The following is a 20,059-nucleotide window of genomic DNA, read 5'->3' as shown; positions in this document are numbered from 1 at the left end:
TTTGAGTCAGGTTACCACTAAGTTAAAAGAATACTTTAACTAGAAGAGCTGATTCAGCAAAATTTTCTCACAACCTCATAACATTTTCTCCCAACTACATAAGGATCCTGGAATAAATTGTGCCACAGCTACACAAGCCTGCAAAGATAGAAGTCAACATTACAGTGCAGATTTACCAACAATATTTCTGATGACTGAAAGCCTCAATCTTCCTTTGTAAGACATGTTTATAAGAGAACTAACTGGGTGGTTTATTAACATAATTTTCAAGAATATTTTTACATGAAGACATGTAACAAAAGAAATTCAACTATACTTTATGAACGACTATGTCACTTTTCTGAAAAAAGCAAGAGAGAGAAAACTCACTAAAAGTGAGTACTAGTGCAACTTTATCCATCCTGAAGGCTTATCATCACACAAGCTATAACACTGTACAAAATAGGATTTATTAAGGCAAAGGAAAAGAATTTTTCTGAGGTTGGCAATATCAGGTGGCTTTACACCTATGTTAAACATCGACCTTGATATTTGACAAGTTAATCCTCAAGAAACTCGAACCATTACCTGAAGTGTTTGTAACGTAACAAACTGTGAGCTCAAATAAAAAACTAATACCTCACAGGATGGCCATGAACACTACCAACTCAAAAACTTGCATAACATAATTTGCAACTTATTCATAAACCTCAAAACTAACTTTGTAGAGTCTGAACATATGAACGGTTTATGCGGCTTCACAAACACAATAAATCAAATTTTCATAACATTTGAAGTGTAGTGGTGCTTGGCTACAATGTGGATCATAAATTCAAAACATAGTTTTTTTATTACTTGACATGTAGAGAATCAGAAACTCAAATAACCTAAAAATAAGAATCCTTTGACTATCACACATAATTTTTAATACAACATGCCACATTACTGTTGCTGTTATGCCAGCTTGGTAAAAACTATTTCAAAAACAACTTTTGTACCCCCCCCCCCCCCCCCCCGAAAAGAAAAATACACGCATGTTTTTTTACACAAGTAAATATTTACACTTGTGAGTAAAAACAAAACACTCTCACAATCAGCTTGTCAAAACTGAAGACGACACGCTTTGGGAGCGCGATGATAGAAGCCGCGACGATGATTCCCGATTGCAACCGTCAACCAGTAATTCTGACTAGATTGAGTGTGAACAGACTTGGCTGGTTATTGTAAGTGCCAATTCAGTTGAATAAACAAGTACTGTGTGCGTTAGGACTATACACTCTTTGCGAAGTCTCGTAATTTGCCTGCCCCTTTTTGGAGCTTAAAAAAGACGTGCAAGTTATGCGCGTAAATACGGTATTTCCGTACCAGAAAGCCACAGTAACAAGTGAGAGCGGAAATAAACAAAGGAATGTTTTATAAAGTGAAATGAAGAGGCAACAATAAAGCACCAAGACCGCTTCTTTGTGGTGCAACAATTGATGAAATATAGCATCTTTCATTGTCTATACTTCCATTGTGTGCGCAATAACGTTCGCAATAACGTTCATTCTAAGTATGCGCAATAACGTTCGCACTGAACTCATAAAGTTCCACTGAAGCACAGTAACACTATGTGGAACCAATTACCATTACGACTAGTTGGGTGCAACAAGTCACTTACTTGGCTCTCGCCGTTGCATGTTTGTAGTCTAATGTATATGACATTTATGCATTCTTTGAGCATTCTTAACTCCAGGTTGTGTTGGAGGGTGGTAGCCCGTTCGTTTAACACGACAAAGACATGAATTTTGCAAGCAATGCACAAGCAACCTTGATTTGATTTGTGAGGTTTAACATCCCAAAACCATCATATAATTATGAGAGACGCCGTAGTGGAGGGCTCAGAAAATTTCGACCACCTGGGGTTCTTTAACATGCACCCAAATCTGAGTACACGGGCCTACAACATTTTTGCCTCCATTAGAAATGCAGCCGCCACAGCCGGGATTTGATCCTGCGACCTGCGCACTAGCAGCCGAGTACCTTATCCACTAGACCACCGTGGCGGGGCCACAAGCAACCTTGAACAGCGTGGAGGCAGCAAATTTGCGAATGGCAGCATGGCGCGCTTGTACTGCCATCACTCCACACAGTCTAAACAAGCGCAGTCGAGCAGATAATTGCAGATGACTGTGGTAAGCTTGTCGGCAATGATTTAAAATGGCCCGTTAATTATCATGACCAGCCCCCTTGCCTTTGCTCTTTTTCGATATTTATACGTTAAAGCACCGCAGCAATAATGGGGAAAACGTTATCATTGGTCGACCAGTCTCTGCTGTCTCTAAAAGGTGAAAAAAATTTTGCAACACATTGCGGCGTCGACAAGCAGAGCATCGCAGAGAAATTTTATGACAAAAAGTTAACACTTCTTGCGCTTGAAGGTATTGTTTGGATAATCATCGACAGTTGTAGATGCAGAGATTGAAATCCGAAAAGTTTGCTGTGTGAAAGCTGACCGCAAGTCTTCATGGTACCCCCCTATTTATTTATATTTTTTTTGTCACTATCATTCTGCCAGTAAAAAAAAAAAAAAAAAAAAGAAAGCAAGCAGCCTTGCTCGCAGCCTCACTTGCAGAGTTCGAAATTGCGTGCAGTGATCGCTGTGGCCTGCAAATCTTCATCCCAAGTAAACTGCAGTGGGCGCGCACTTCTCACATGCTTGAAAAGCCAGTTTTAACTTTTTTTCCTCCCTTCGTATGTGCTATATATTTACCGCGACCGTTTTAGAAGTGGTAATTATAAATGTATGAGGTTTTGAAAAATGTTTGCTACATTTGAACGCAGTTTCAATAGGTAACATAGGAAAATCCTAAATGCACTGAACTATGGTTGTTATAACAGACAGATGGTAATATCTGGGATCATTATAAGTGGGCTCGATTGTATTACATGCTATTTTAAAGGCTGCATGAAGTGAAAATGACTACTAGGCATAGTAAAAAAATTGTTGGCCAAAAGATATCGGGAGCTTTGTGTGTAAGTGAAAAAACCACTACTAAGCTCGTGCTTTGATTAAATATGAAACTGAAACTAGGCAACAATGTCTATAAACAGTGTCAAGAAACCATGCCAATCATCATTTGCTTATCAAAGGCCAATTATACTGGACATGCGGGGGAAATAAACGCCGCTCGCATCTTCCCACGGGGGGAACTCGAGTAAATGTGCCGCAGAGTGGTGGGGATATTGCATGAATGTTGCATACTTGGGTATGGTTTAGGAATGATTAATACTTATTTTGTCTTTATTATTCTTATTTATTGAATGAAGGAGAAGTGTTGCCTTCAACGAATGGTGAGGCACTGATGTGCGATCCAGTGCCCATATATACGGGGTAGCCAGTGAACAGTTCTGCAGCTCAAGCAGTCTGTTTTCTCTAGCAGACATTGCCTGCGTTAGCCTTGCGAGGCAAGAGAGGGGGAGCAAACAGCTGGCATGAGACGGAAGCATGCAACACAATACGCGACGGCCGAGCATGCGCAATGTGGATGTAGACATAGCTGCTGACGCACGACATCGTGTTACTAAGAAACGCTCCGCATAAAAAAAAAAAGTGAAGCTTGAAGGGGGGCACAAAACACTGTCACCAGCGCTAGTTTTATTTGCGTTGTGGGCCAAGCAGGTGTGCGGGACTGGTGAAAGGCAATGAAGTCACAGGTACTACAAAAATAAAAACCTCATTACTTGGTGACCTTCATCCCTAGTAATTGAAATGCACTACTGTGTGCTTCCTAATTGTGCCACAGTTTGGGCATGTAAAACCATAGTATATATTATTTCATTTTGTTCCAAAAACTTCCATTGTATCTAAACCACATTAAAATGCTAGTTAATTAAATCAAGAGAAAAAATATGTGCATTTAAATAACATGCAATGAAAAGAGAGTATGCTTGTGCAAATATTCGAATGCTTCAAATATTTGAATGATTAGTATGTATTTGAATTTGCTTTGATTTGAATTTAAATTATTTAAAATTTCCAAGTATTAACAATGAACAATAGATGTACAGTCTGTTTCACACTTAAGGGGAAATCTCGGAACACATGAATCGAGCTGCTGCCAACGCTGCAGTCAAGCGCCGGCAGCAGCTCGCGCATGCACAGACACTTGAAGGGCTGTAGTGTTAAATCATGTCACCTGCTATAGCACCACGCGAGTACAATGCTGGCCGCACCACGTGTTATGTGATCCGAGATTTCCCCCAAGTTTGAAACAGACTGCACATTAGTCCGCATATAACCCCCTGTCAAGGTAGTTTTACTGCAGTGTGGAGGTGCTAAGCCGTGAAAGTACCTAACCAAAGAAAATTCGCTTTGCCCCACTTCAAATTTAAGGGGCCCTGCAACCATAGGTCGGCACTTTGAGGGACTACTCACTCACCATAATTTTTTCAGCCTTTGTACGCACTCAGGTTCATACTAACTAGGACTTACACTCAGAGTGCTCACTCACATTCATACTCCTAGTCACACACATAAGTACTGACGTTCATACTCACTCCTACTCACACACATAAGTACTCACTCACGTTCTAACTCACTCTTACTCACTCTCATGAGCACTCACTTATGTACATACTCACACTTGTGAGTACTCACTCACGTTCATACTCACTTATACTCCTACTCAGAGTACTCACTCGTGTTCATACTCATTCCTACTCACGCTCACGAGTACTCACTCACATTCATACTCACACCAACTCAAACTCTAGGCCCTCACTCACGTTCACACTCATGACTACTCACACATATGAGTACTCACTCATTGCATACTCACGACTACTCCCACTCATTGTTCATGACTCATGTTCATACTCACGACTACTCACACTCTTAGAGAAGAACGGACTGCTGGGCGACTTGGTAATTCATTTTAACTGAGGTGCGCAAAAAATTAAAGTACAAAAGGAAGACACCTAGACACAGCACGCCGTGTCCAGGTGTCTCTTTTTTGTACTTCAATTTTTCGTGCACCTCAATTAAAACTCATAGTTACTCACTCACCTTCATACTCACGCCTACTGAAGATCATAGACCCTCACTCACCTCCGCACTCACGCCCACTCAAACTCATGAGCTCATGGTATGATTGATTGATATGTGGAGTTTATTTAACCTCCCCAAACCACCATATGATTATGAGAGACGCCGTAGTGGAGGGCTCCGGAAATTTTGACCACCTGGGGTTCTTTAACGTGCACCCAAATCTGGGCGCACAGGTCTACAACATTTCCGCCTCCATCAGAAATGTAGCCGCCGCAGCCAGGATTCGATCCCACGACCTGCGGGTCAGCAGCCGAGTACCTTAGCCACTAAACCACCGCGGCGGGGCACACTCACTCCTAATCACACTCATGAGCACTCACTCATGTTTAAACTCATTCTACTCACACTCATAAGTAATTACTCACGTTTATACTCTCTCCTTCTCACACTCAAGAGTACTGACTCACGTTCATACTCACTCCTACTCACACTCACGAGCTCTCACTCATGTTCATGCTCACTCCTACTCACGAGTTCTCACCATGTTCATACTCACTTTTACTCACACTCGTGAATACTCACTCACGTTCATACTCATAAATACTCACACTCACGAGCTCTCTCTCTCACTCCTACTCTCACACTCATGAATACTCACTCACGTTAATATTCATGGATACTCACACCCATAAGTACTCACTCACGTTCATACTCCCTCATACTCACACTCAAAGTACTTATGTTCATACTCACTCCTACTCACACTCAGACTACTCACTCACGTTCATACTCACTTCTACTTACACTCAGAGTACTCACTGATACTCACTCCTACTCACACTCATGAGTACTCACTCGCGTTCATACTCACTTCTATTCACACTGAAAGTGATCACTCACATTCATACTCACTTTTACTCATACTCATGAGTACTCACTCACGTTCATACTCACTTTTACTCCTACTCCCCACGTTCAAATGAGTATGAGCGAGTGTGAGTGAGGGTACTCATGAGTGAGTATGCCGAGCTATGCCTGCAACACTTTTTTGAGCATGGTCAGAAAACGCTGCTGATTAGTAGTCGAGACTACCGAGAACATGCGAGCCAAATATTATAGCACAGCACGCGACCTGCAATTCACATAAAATTCTCAGATAGTTAAAAACTGCTCTCTTCTCTCGACAAATGACGCCACAAGCTCAAAAATCACTTATCACAGTCATTGTATCAGACATTGGCTGATTTGAGCATGGCGTGTTCGGCCATTACTGGGGCTGTCGCGGGAGGCCACGACTTGTCCACGGGGACGTGCACGATTGCACTGAAAAACCATGTACCCTAAGAAAAAAAAAAGGGGGGGGGGGGGAGTGCTCAAGGTTACGAGGCGCTCGTGACGTATATTTTCTTCCCACACGCCATCCCTCCCTGCTTGGCTTCCAGCAGTGATGTTCTGTGCAGGGAATTTTCCATCTTTTGGGGAATTTCCACCTGTCACTGAGCCGAAGGGAAAAAGGGAATCTTAGTTATATTGCAGGGAATTTCAGGAATGGTTAAATGCTTCTATGACGACCGATAACTAGCGGTCACAGTGCCCCTTCATCTGCTGTATTCAGTTCTGATGGATGCACTACGCAAGCATAGCCATTGAGAATTGTTTGTGAAATTTGCACGGAGCGATTTCTAGTTCACTAGTGGTGTTAGGCTTGAAGCCCACAATGTGCAGTGTACTAACAGTATATAAATTAATAAAGTCATGCTCTTGTTGTGCGGCAGTGAAGGGGCTAGTCATGACTTCAAAAGTGCTAGCACATCAGACGTAAGTGTTATATTTCACTTTCATGCAGTTGTGTTCATTTTCAGTTGCGAAATTGACTTATTTTCATAACCTGGCAGCCAGGGGTCACTTTCTTCAAAAGTACAGTTGAGCAGTAAGAGAACACGTACTTGATGCAGTAGCAACAACACTCTGAAAAGTGTGTTTGAAAATTTGTAATTTTGTTCTGACAAAAGCGAAGCAATGTCTTTTCTGGAATATATTTCTGCAGTCCTCCGAGGTCCATCTGAATAATTTTGGGCAGTATTGAGTGTTCTATATTTCTTGTGTTTTGAGCAGAAAAATTAATTACTTTAAAGAATTCTATAGTAACACAAATAGACACGATCATTCATTACGTGGAAGGCTATCTGTGTTTATGAACACAACAAGAAGCATTCACGGACGCAGGCTGAGGCCTTCATTGAACATGGTGAGGCATGCATAGGGCTTTCAGCGACTAACTAGCGTACGTGTCTCTGGATGGCATCTCACTGTCATTTATTCCTGATGGTCTAGGTGTTCGCAGTTTTGCAATACTTGCAATCATTGATCGACTGAACATTGTACTTCTAGGAAATATCAAAGGCCTTCCATGGCAGAATATAGCCAGAGCAATTGCTGCGACAAAGTTCACTTTATGAAATTGCTGCGACACAGTTCACTTTTATGGCACATGAAGGTGTCGTGATATAAAGGCTACTCATTAACGTTAAGCATAAGAAGAGCACTTAGAGTTTAAGCAGTCAAAAACTCCTAAAAAGCATTAGTTTCATAAGACTTGACTAGGTAATCATTGCAGCTACGTTTGAAACAGTAGATGTAAAGCAGGGTGTGGTCGCTTGCTGGATTCCATGTCAACCGGTTGTGCGCGCCCGCGCTTGCGATCTCCGGCGTCAGCGTAGCTCTGGCCGACTGGGCTCGCCCTACGTCACCTCCTGAAGCCGACGACCTTCGACGACAGTGTAGCTCTGATCGACTCGACTTGCTCTACGCCATCTACCGATGCCGAAAAGAGCTCTCGCAAGTGTGCCCCGTCCTCGGACTCCAGTGACCGTGCTTCCACCTTTCCTATCTCTTCTATCCCCTCAGTTTGTTGTCGCTCGCTCTGGCTTACCACCTCACGTCTCTTCCTCTCTTATTCCTCTTTTCTACACCTTTACTCCTACCCCTTTTTTTATCCCTCCTCACCCACATCCCTTGTGAGCTACTGTTGAGGTGTCGCTCACTGAAGCAGACAGTTACGGGGCTCACTTTTCTCTTCCTTTCTCTCTTAAGAATCACTTCTCTAAAGCTGGGTGTCTATCAACCTCGAAACCTGGAAAAGTCAGGAAATTTGGAACCTTCTGGAAAAGTCAGGGAATTTCTGAAAAATCTGGCCTGGTCATGAAAACTGATTGTAGCTTGTGCGAACATCACAAAAATAAGCATTAACATAGACCAAAGCTTAAAAAGCCACTCCTTAGGCTGCAGCTATAATGAACATCTAAAAGCTGTGTGAAAAAAAAAAAGCAGTGCGCAACTATTTGCGTCTTAGTGAAGACGTGAAAGGATACACCTACCAAAAGATTACAAAGTTTACTGACATTATGGCACCCGCTAGGGGAGCCTTGTTAATAATATTAGCCATAAAAAAGCACAGCATCCCACTACTGTTATTTTTCTTTTGGTTATTTTGCTTTGGGCCTGTATATTTGTAGCTTGCAACTTTTTTTTTAGAACAGTGAACTAAAAATGTAAGAAAATAGAATGAAGTTCGCCTAAGTACGTGAAGTAAGCACCGGAAGTATAGTCAACAACAAAAGTTTGCGTACCATCTGAGCGCATGTCAAACTGCCTGTCCGTGTCACCTAGCGGCGCGTCATCTACCATCGATCACAGTGCTGGGCCGGAAAGTGGTTTCGTTATGCACAGGCCTCTCTGTTTTCTATTACTGCATGGTGCATTGCTACTTTACAGTTTTCACATGAACCGCTTGTGTGCACTGTTACTCGCTTTTGTATTTTCATAGCAGGCTGGAACGTATCACGTTGTACTTTGAACAGCATTCCAATGGCTAGGTATCATTTTTTGATTAAAATTGCGACTGATAACAGTTATGCCCATAGACTATTCTTGACGCAGGAGCAGGGGGACGCAGGTGCCAAAGAGCATGTGGTGTTAGAAAGTGAAAGGTGAAAATTGGTTATATCGAGTTCAAAAACAGACAGGTCACATATTAAGGGAGGTATGCATCTTGGGCACTGCGGGGCTGTCGATCGCTGCTGACGTAGAGGAAATTTCACGAAGAGGCTTTTGACTACCTGCCCGCATGTTCCATAAACTTTTGTGATAACTGTACATTGTTAGAAGCATCCCATCACTCCTGCTTAGCATGTGTGCAGTTGTCTCCATGTGCTGGTATTTCAGGTGCAGACATGATGCAAGCTTTCCTTTGACCAAAACACGCACACTTGACCAGAATGAAAACATTTGACAAAAGTCTGTTTGGTTAGATATGAAACTGGGAGATGATTTAGACTTCAACTAAAAGTTCTGAAGACCACGGTAAAACGAGCGAGAGAGGGGAATCATTATCTGCCCCGCAAGTGCTTTGAACACAATACAAGACGCCGCTGCTACATAGTCCCGCAGTCACCCCTGAGGAAGGAACCAAGTCAGTTTCGAAACATTGGGTTACTTCAAAACTTTTGGTTGAAGTCTAAATCATCTCCCACACTTGACCAGTTATTTTGGCGGCCTGTAGAAACCACATGTTCAACGAGGGCATATGAGGTCACGTAGTTTCACGACATCATATTCGTGTTTTATCAGTGAAGAACGAACTTCTTAAAGATGGTCGATTCTGGGTGACAATGAGTGAGGGGGGAGGGGCGGCTTTTTACTCTTTCTTTGAAATCGGTGGTCTCGCCAATGTGCTGGTTGTTGCAATCGTAGCAGCCTAAAGCAAAAATAAGACTGTGGAAAGTTTTGCTTGGCAACTTGTCCTTCATGTTGTCTAAAGCGTTCTTGAGCTTTCATATTCGCACATACACTATGTTGATATCTGTTGCTTCTACATATGACACAGCATATCTGACTTTCTAAACACAGCATAATTCACATCGTTAAATTTGTGCATGTTTGTCTTGACCCTGATTTGACTCGATTTGAAGGCCTTCTGGTTAGGCTAGGACTGCCTTAGCAGAGGCTTGCTGGGCTATGTCATGCCTTTTATTATTATTATTATTACTATCATCATTATTATTATAGGCGATGCAATGGCAAATGTCCTCAGCTACACACTTATTGCTGGTAGCTCGCATTTTAAAGGGAGATATGGGTACGTATGCAAGAGGTCTGTGGTTCGAATCCTGCTGCCGCGCAGCTCCTAACCGGATAAAAAAAAATAAGTGTGGCGATGAAACTGGATAAATAGGCCTGGAATGCGGCCTCACCGGTGACCACCGCCGGTAACGCACTCCCTCACCAGAGAAGGATTGGCCACCCTGGTGCAGTATCTGGCCACTACCTCTGACATGCATACGTCAATTAACTCACGGCCCTCAGGCAGCTGCGAAGCAACTGACTACGGCGGCGGTCAGATCTGCAACGCAGCAGAGGGTGCTAAGAATTTCTGGATCCGGACAGGCCGCCATTGGAACCTGAATATGGCAACGTTTAACGCTAGAACCTTATCTAGTGAGACAAGTCTAGGTGTACTATTCGAGGAGCTAGAGGGTCTTAAATGGGATATAATAGGATTCAGTGAGGTTAGGAGGACAGATGAGGCCTATACGGTGCTACAGAATGGGCACGTCCTTTGCTATCGGGGCTTGGCTGACAGAAGAAAACTGGGAGTGGGGGTCCTTATTCACAGAAGCATAGGTGGCAACATAAAGAAATAATATAGCAGTAATGAATGGTGGTAGGTATCGTAATTAAACTCAATAAGAGAAACAAGATGAAGGTCGTAAGGCTTCCGCACCTACATCTAGCCATGACGACGCGTCAATTGAAAGCTTCTATGAAGACGTGGAATCGGCAATGAGTAAGGTAAAACCACAGCATACTATCTGATGGGAGACTTCAATGCCAAGGTAGCGAAGAAGCAGACTGGAGACCGGGCAGTAGGAGATTACGGCATTGGTACTGGAAATGCCAGAAGGGAGCTGTAAATAGAACTCGCAAAACCTAATAATTTACGGATCTTGAATACCTTCTATCGAAAACGAGGAAACTGTAAGTGGACATAGAGTAGCCCTAGTGGAGAAAATAAGAACGAAATAGACTTTATAATGAGTGCACACCCAGGCATCGTGAAGGATGTGGAAGTGCTTGGCAAGGTACGATGCAATGACCATAGAATGATAGGATCTCGAATCCGCCTAGATTTGAAAAAGGAACGACAGAAATTGATACGCAAGAAGCCAATCAATGAGCTGGCACTGAGAGGGAAAGTAGAGGAATTCAGTCTCACTTCAGAACAGGTACTCTGCTCTTACCAAGGAAACCAGCCTTAGTATTGACGTAATGAATGATAATCTGACGAATATCATTACAGAGTGTGCAGTGGAAGTTGGAGGTACGGTACTTAGACAGGACACTGGCAAGCTGTCCCAGAAGATGAAGAACCTCATTAAAAGGCGTCAAAACATGAAAGTCTCCAGTACAATAGACAAAATAGAACTGGCAGAGCTTTTGAAGTTGATTAATAAGCGTAAGGTATCTGATGTAACAAGGTATGACATGTAGAGAATTGAACACGCTCTGAAAAACGGAGGAAGCGTCAAAGCAGTGAAGAGGAAACTTGGGATAGGCAAAAATCGGATGTATGCACTAAGGGACAAAGAAGGCAAGATAACTACCAATAAGGATAGGATAGTTAAAATAGCGGAGGATTTTTACAGAGATCTGTACAGTAGCCGAGACAACCACGACCTTAATACTATAAGAACTAGCAGTGACCCAGATAACACCCCACCAGTAATGATAGAAGAAGTCAGAAAAGCTTTGGAGAGCATGCAAAGAGGCAAAGCTGCTGGTGAGGATCAGGTAACATCAGATCTGCTGAAAGATGGAGGACAGATTGTGTTAGAAAAACTAGCCACCCTGTTTACGAGGTGTCTCCTGACGGGAAGAGTACCAGAGTCTTGGAAGAACGCTAACATCATCTTAATACATAAGAAAGGAGATGACAAGGACTTGAAGAATTACAGGCCGATCAGCTTGCTCTCTGTAGTATACAAGCTATTTACAAAGGTAATTGCTAACAGAGTAAAGAAAACATTAGAATTCAATCAACCAAAGGAACAAGCAGGATTTCGAACAGGCTACTCAACAATTGACCACATTCATACTATCAATCAGGTAATAGAGAAATGCTCAGAGTATAACCAACCACTATACATAGCCTTCATAGATTATGAGAAGGTGTTTGATTCAGTAGAAATATCAGCCGTCATGCAAACACTGCGGAATCAGGGCGTAGATGAAGTATATATAAACATTCTGGAAGAAATCTACAGGGGATCAACTGCTACCATAGTGCTTCATAAAGAAAGCAACAGAATACCAATCAAGAAGGGTGTAAGGCAGAGGGATACAATCTCCCCAATGCTATTTACCGCGTGCTTACAGGAGGTTTTCAGAGGCCTAGAATGGGAACAGTTAGACATAAGAGTTAAGGGAGAGTACCTTAGTAACCCAAGCTTCGCCGATGACATTGCATTGCTGAGTAACTCAGGGGAGGAATCGCAACTCATGATTATGTAGTTAGACAAGGAGAGCCGAAAGGTGGGTCTTAAAATTAATCTGCAGAAAACGAAAAAAATGTACAATAACCTCGGAAGAGAGCAGCTCTTCGAGATAGGTGATAGTGCACTTCATGTTGTAAAAGACTATGTCTACTTAGGGCAGGTAATAACCACTGAGCCGAACCACGACATTGAAGTAACTAGAAGAATAAGAATGGGGTGGAGTACATTTGGCAAGCACTCTCAAATCATGACAGGTAGATTGCCACTATCCCTCAAGGGGAAGGTATATGACAGCTGCATCTTGCCGGTACTTAGCTATGGAGCAGAAACCTGGAGACTTACAAAGAGGGTTCAGCTTAAATTGAGGACGACACAGCGAGCAATGAAAAGAAAAATAGTAGGTGTAACCTTAAAAGACAAGAAGAGAGCAGAGTGGATTAGAAAACAAACGGGGGTCAAGGATATCATAGTTGAAATCAAGGAGAGGAAATGGACATGGGCCGGGCACGTAGTGCATAGACAGGATACCTGCAGGTCATTAAGGGTAACTAACTGGATTCTTAGCGAAGGCAGTTGGCTTAAGGGGAGACAGAAGGTTAGGTGGGCAGATGAGATCAAGAAGTTCACGGGTATAAATTGGCAGCAGCAAGCACAGGACCGAGTTGACTGGCAGAACATGGGAGAGGCCTTTGTCCTGCAGTGGACGTAGTCAGGCTGATGATGATCATAATGAGTACACCAGACATGTGTAATTATAGTATGTATGCGCGTGGATGAGGGCAGAAATTGTTACTGTTGTGCAGGAAATTTTTCTGGGAATTTCGTCAATACTTGCAGGGAAAAATTCTAATAATAGGAAATTTTCATATCTCTGAATGGGAATTCTTCGGCGTAGTACAGAACATCACTGGGGCTTCCAGTGCTTTCGTCGAGACGAGAGAACAGAGAATGCAATAGGTGGATAGTAAAATGGCGTGTCGTCTACTACGGTATTTCCGGTTTGAGGCCTATCCCTTCACTGCTTCAAGGTGCCTACTGCGCAGAGTAATCGGGGAGGAAATACGCAAAAGTCTGTGGCGCATTTGTTGCCGCTTGTTCAGCGATTATGTTCTTCTCCTTCTTAATTTTTTTTTGTGAATGAATAGACGATATTTTGCACCTTCAGAGAATGAAGCAAGAAGTGGAAATGGGCAGACACGAAGAACGGTAAGAGGCGGGTTTGAACACAGCATGCGATTATGTTTCAAAACACGCAGTAATGTTTCAAAACATGGGGGTAATGTTAACGTTGCATAGGTGTCGTGCACCGGTTGAGTAGAGAAGAGTGTAGATATTAACAGTAAACTGCAGTCAACGCATTTCATCCGCCAACAATCGGCTCAGACCATACGTAACGAAGTGTTGCTGTGTGCACTTGTATACGCGCCGCCGAACGTCTATCCACACTTGCGTGGGGACAATGCTGCCACTTATAGCCCGATCTCGACGCGAATAGCAGCGTGCGACAAATCTTTGCAACTCCGCTCATACTAGATAGATTCTAAAAATTTTAGCAGCAGTGAATTCATGAGGTAACGAGCCTCTTTAGAGAATTCATTCCATGGCTACTTGAAAGGTGTTGCAGGGCCCCTTTAAATGAACATATTACTCTCAAATCAATCATCACTTTGCTAAGCTTAAAAGCTTGTTATGCCAGCTTATATGCTCCAACTATATTTTAAAATGGTACGTATTTTACAGGTTATCACTGTAAAAAAATCCTGCAACTACTCAGTCAAATCATGCTACTAGTGAAAGTTGTTTCGACTTTCTTTGAATGAAAAAAAAAAAGAAGAAAAAAAAAGCATTTGCACAGAGGCATTTCAATGTTTTAAAATATTGTGCAGGTTAGTTAGGTCATAATAAATATGCCTATTTTTCTTTATATGTGATATATATACTAATTGAATTGATAAGACATTATTTGACCAAAATCAATATTCGCTTCAAATTCACTTTGAACCTTAAATTCCCTATTCGCACAAGCCTAGAAGAGAGAGCTAGGTGCATTGTCAACACTGTTAAACTAAGTTGGACTACATACTGTATTCACTCACATAATGATCACACTCGTGTATTGATTGCACCCCAAACTTAGGGCAAGACACCCATGACATTTTAAAGCCCTTCAAGAGAAAACATGGTCCTTTGGAATATGTATTTGCAGCTTGAAAACCATATAGTTTCATAATGCAAATACTAGAAAGCAATCTCGCACTGCGGTCATTCAACTACCATATGAATGATGGTAAGTTAAGGCTTCCAAACAGATTGCATAAGCTAGCAAACTGTTTGCAAGCGTTTATCTAGCTGCAATTTAATTCTGCGTGTAAGCTGCCAATGTGTATGGTGCTCTCTAGCATGGGTGTGTCATAAGCCTTGAGATTGCTCGCACTAAGAGGGACTGAGAAGCATATGATGGTGGTGGCACAGCAAAAATAATTAACACTGCAATCATTGCACGAAAATTCCAAACTGATCTAAACAACACTAATGGAAATGCTCCCATTTTAAACACTAAGCTCAGTCCCTAGCTGCAGCAGTAGTCTGGTCACATTAGCCTCACAGCTGCATCCGCAAGGGAATGTCCTCGGTGTTCACAGAGTCGGCTCGGCATCAAGGTACTTCTTGGTACATTGTTTTTGCCAATATCTTCACAAGAAAGTAAACTTTCCCACAACGTTTGATAGCTATCACTTAAGCAGCTCCATAACTAGCCTATGACTTTTGCCCTCCATGATAAAGAAATTGCTCATTAGTACCCACGAATAATTTTGTAACAGTTTTTGGCCGCAAGTACAGCTTCAACACACGCAGGTGTGCTGTACACAAACATGTCAATCTAGGTTCTTACCCGTCGTTATTGTAGTGAGCAATGCACAGTGCTCCAGGATGACAAGACCTCAGCTTTCTCAATTCCCTTCTCTTCATTGTCTTCTGGATGTTATTCTCAAGTTCATCCAAACTAGGAAGAAGACATAACGGATGAAGAAAGTGCATACTTATGTTTTCATTTTTAGCGCAACAAGGAAACATATTAGAATGAGAAAATGACATTCACTGAACTAGTTCTTGACTTCACCACCAGGACACAGAATTCTCTCGAAACTAGATTGAATAAAGCAGTACTGGCATACACCTATTAATAACATGACTAATTTGATGTTACATCTTCCATAACCTGGAATGTAGGGATTGTCAGAAAGCCCACTTTGTTTGTTTCCTTTTGCCTCATTTCACTGGCATGATACATTTTATACATGCGTACATGTCTGAATAAAGCAAACTTCAATATCTATAAGAAATTATTAACCAGCTACTCATAGAGGCCTACAAGAATAAAAAAAAGCGCTACAAGAGATCCTAGGTCTAGCTATGAATGATGAAAGAGCATAGCTTCATAACTGAAACATCTAATATCAAGCAGAATGTTTCAACTGAACCTAAGAGCACCCAAACATGCATCTGATACATACCATGAATTGAACTTCAATGGCTGTATGTAGAAATCTGATGGGGAGGTGACCTTCCAGAGGTACACATGGTTGAAATCCTTCATGTCAAGGAAAGCGGTGCAATGCTGGTTGACGACAGTATTTGCGCTGTCATCCTCACTCCTTTCTTTGTTCATTTCTGCAAAGTGCATAACAATAATTGCATGTGAAACAATGAAGACACTCATGAAGTAAATGGGTGCATGCTGCCTAAAATAAATGTGAAAAAAAAAATTACACAGCCACATGTAAAATAGACTTGATGCAGAGCTCATGAGATACTTTCTAAATTTTAAAAACTTGTTTCTACAATACTTTTTATAGGCACTCTCATGAAACAGTACATTATGAAAAGCATGACAGCTTTTCAAAGAGCTTGTGTCAGAAAATGCTGCAAATCAGTAGCAGAGGATGTGAACATGAAGCCAAATATAATAGCCCTGCATGTAGCAGGAAATTGAATATTTAGCTTCACAAACAGCCAAAGGTCCCTCACTCGCTCTTATTTCATAAACTACAATAGTATGCCAACGGTATGAACCTCAAGGGGGAGCACAACTGTTTGCATCACCTAAAATACTATATTACCAAAAACTGGTGAAACTTCTTTTCAAACCACTATATACATAAAAAATATTAAATTATATCAAAAGAACACACATACATCTTTCTAGGACACAACCGAATGGACCAATGGCCCAGTTGAGTGCAGTGAATGATAAAAATGCCAAAATGCTTCGTGCATTTTTTCAAACTTATTTGCTTGTAATCTAACGCAGTGTTAGCCACCACGGCAGTGCGCCCAGCGGTTGCATAAAACTGTAGTTCCATTTACACCCACCTGTGCGCTGGCTGTGCCAGTGCCTACAACACTATGTCACGTGTTGTCATGTGTGCACAACACAAGGTCACGCTACGTATGATTACGTCTGCCATGGTTTCGTCCACAGTTGTTGCGGAAAGTAGCACCACTTTGACTTCGTGAGCATCGAATGAATGTGCTCTTTCTCACCTTCTTTGTTTTGTAGTTGACAAGCATAATTTTGTTGACAGGGAACACAGTTTTGTGCAGTTCGGTTGCGGCAAATGGTAGTTCCGTTTTCATTGCGTGTGTGGGCCACGCCTGTGATTTCAGAATTACGTGCCAATCTATGGTTGCGTTTAACGCGGTTTCGTTTACAGCAGTTGTGGCAAGCAGCATCATTTTGATTTGAGAGTTACAGAAAAATCGTATTAGGCAAAAGCAAAATTTGTCAATCATAAGTACAAAACTCCTAGCACATATGTGCTACAGAAATAGGGCAAGCCCCACTGCCCACCACTGGTTCACAAAAAGAACAGCAGGTGCAAATGTAGACCGAGTACAAAGATACACATCAGGTCGGCGCAGTTAAGCTTTGCTGGTTAACCATCGCTATGGAGTGTTTGGGTGATTTTTTTTCCCCCTTTGTTCCTGTGGAGCAGCACAGGGTGTGCTACAGTTGTGCTGTTTCATACAATACAAGTCTTTATGCGGGAATGCATACTCTCTTCGTTGCTCCCTTTGTTGGGGAAGGATGTCACGTGGACTAGAAAGGGGTTCAACGTTAGTGCTTGCCATTACTTAGTTGGTGAAGCCTCGAGCTATACGGTCTGCCATGACGTTGCCCTTCAGACCTTCGTGAGCAGGACACCATATAATGTGGTGATCTCCTGTTATAGGCTTATTTAAGATGTTGCACACTAGTTTAGGTAGCGTATCTTGGAGAAACATTCAGCATGCTGCCTGTGAATCGGAAAGCACCACCACTGAATCGCCCCTGCTTTCAGCGTTAGATATGGCTATGGCTATTGCCGCTGCTTCTGCCACTAACGTGAAACGTGTTTTTACCGACGCCATTGTGGTGTGATTTGGTGCTACAATTACCACTACATGTGTCCCTCCACTCGCTTTACTGATGTCTGTAAAGACAGCTTCAGGGCTATGTTTAAATGATTTGCATAAAGAGTCTGCTCTTGCCTTTCTCCTGCGTGACACGTCGGATGCATATTTCTGGGGACAGGCGCCAAAGTGAAACGAGAGTGTTTTTCCGCATCTACAGTCGAGCCCACATATAACGGCCCCACTTAAAATGAACTTTCGCTTAAAACGAACAATATCCGCATGACCGTGAAAATATACATTGTTTCAATGGCACAAAATCGCACTTACAACGAATGTCTCCGTGCGCCGCCGATCGCTTACAGTGAACGGAGTCGGCGTTCTGCCGACTTCTCGAGAAACCACTTTCGACCACCGATCAGGCATCGGCAAGGTGCACATAGATTCTTATTGTTAAACGCCGACCCTGCCTCTGCACGTTGCCGCTCTCCCCGACCGCTTTTTGTTACGCACCCCTTCATCCTCTAGCGGGTGGACATCTATTGCGGGTGGGACATCTATTGGGATAGTTTCATCACGCCCGATGATGATGCCGACAACCCGGAACCGTGCACGGATTAGGGCATTGTGAATGAAGTCTGCGTCAAAAGCGATTTGAAGAAATGGGATTGCGAGATCGACGAAACTTTGGAGCCAGTGCCTCATGCATCTTACGCCACGGGGCACGGTGAAGAGAACGCTACCGTTTAAAATAAACTCGTGACCGCCCTTATTGCTTCTGCTCTTCGAAATACATGCGTCACGAACTCTTTTGGGCAAAAAATTTTGTGTTTTCATTCGCAACTTTTTGAAAACCCGTGCTTCACTTACTACGAACTTTGGGATATAGCGAACAGATGCCGCGTCAAACTCGGGTTCGTTATAAGCGGGCTCGACTGTATTAGCACTGTTTGCTTGTCACAAAATAGCGGGCGCAATGTGAATCCTATCTTTTCGAGAATTCTTCTCCCCTGAGCACTTGAATTCAGCCTTTCCTTTTGAGATATGAGCACGGCATTCGCATACTCCTCAAAGGTATTGTATATGCGCAACTTTTCTACCTCTTCAGTTTTGGAATTCCGGAATACCCAATGCTGCTTTGAAGGCTTTCCTTATGATAGTGTTGATTTGTTTTGTCTCCTGGTTTGTCATTGTCTGGTATGGCAGCACATATATAACTCTGCTGATAACAAATGCATGAACGAGTGCAATGGTTTTTTTTTTCTTCTAGCCCCGCTTTGCTATTTGCTATCCGCCTGATCATCCGGGCCACATCCTCTGTGGTTCCCCGCAGCCTTTGCAGTGTGTGTGTTGTACCTGAATTTCCTTGTATCCACATTGCTAGAACGTGTATGACTTCTGCCGCCCTGATTGGTCTCCCATCCAGCAGTACTTCTATCGGTATTAAGTCTTTTTTCCTTGCGTATCTCAGCCTAATTCTAACCATTTCAGTCTTTTCCGGCGATAATTGCATCCCTGCTGTGGTGACAAAAGCTTGGATTTTATTTAAGGCCTCCTGGAGGGCGTTTTCTTTGCCTACATATGACCCACCTTTTGTCCGTAAGGTGACATGTCCATGGTGTTCAGACACACCAACACTCAGCCATATAACACTGAAGTGCACCAAAAGGCCCACACACATTGACAATCCACACGTTACTAACCATCCACACATGTTACACAGCAGTGGGAGGCATGGCTTGCAGACGAAGCCAAGCAGAGCCAAACTTTACCAGGCCCAGCGAGCCACTTGTGCCAGCGGAGCCCTGAACTGAGGGCCGGACCACAAGTGGCTGCATCCGCCTTTTTTAAAATTTTTTTTTCTGAATAAAGTTTCTTCGTCCTCCTCATACAATACATGCCTAAATCGGGCAATCTCTTTTAATTGAACCCACTAAAACAGTACTTGCCAATGCACATATCCTTCCATTACAAATAGTGTGAAATGTCGGGCACAACGAAATGATTGTTGTACAGTTAAACTTGTCTATAACGAACCTTCATATAACGAATTCCTCAATATAACGAAGTTTTTGTATTTCCCGCCATTGCTCCATAGAAGCAC

General features: G+C 42.6%; 1 protein-coding gene across 2 annotated transcripts in view; it reads right to left on the bottom strand.

Annotated features, from left to right (window-relative positions):
* The window catches only part of LOC119176121 (uncharacterized), a 283,463-nt gene that overhangs the window by 29,932 nt on the left and 233,472 nt on the right, over positions 1 to 20,059 (bottom strand). For both annotated transcript variants that reach the window (XM_037427262.2, XM_075876986.1), the window contains exons 25-26: positions 16,077 to 16,233; positions 15,455 to 15,565 (exon numbers count right to left, since the gene is read on the bottom strand). In XM_037427262.2, coding sequence (XP_037283159.2) covers positions 15,455 to 15,565; positions 16,077 to 16,233 — 268 coding nt within the window. The remainder of the gene's footprint in view (positions 1 to 15,454; positions 15,566 to 16,076; positions 16,234 to 20,059) is intronic.

The sequence above is a fragment of the Rhipicephalus microplus genome, chromosome X (assembly GCF_043290135.1).
Source record: "Rhipicephalus microplus isolate Deutch F79 chromosome X, USDA_Rmic, whole genome shotgun sequence".
NCBI classification, from domain to species: Eukaryota; Metazoa; Arthropoda; class Arachnida; order Ixodida; family Ixodidae; genus Rhipicephalus; species Rhipicephalus microplus.
Note: the sequence above shows the minus strand (reverse complement) of the source record. Positions and strands in the feature narration are given on the sequence as shown.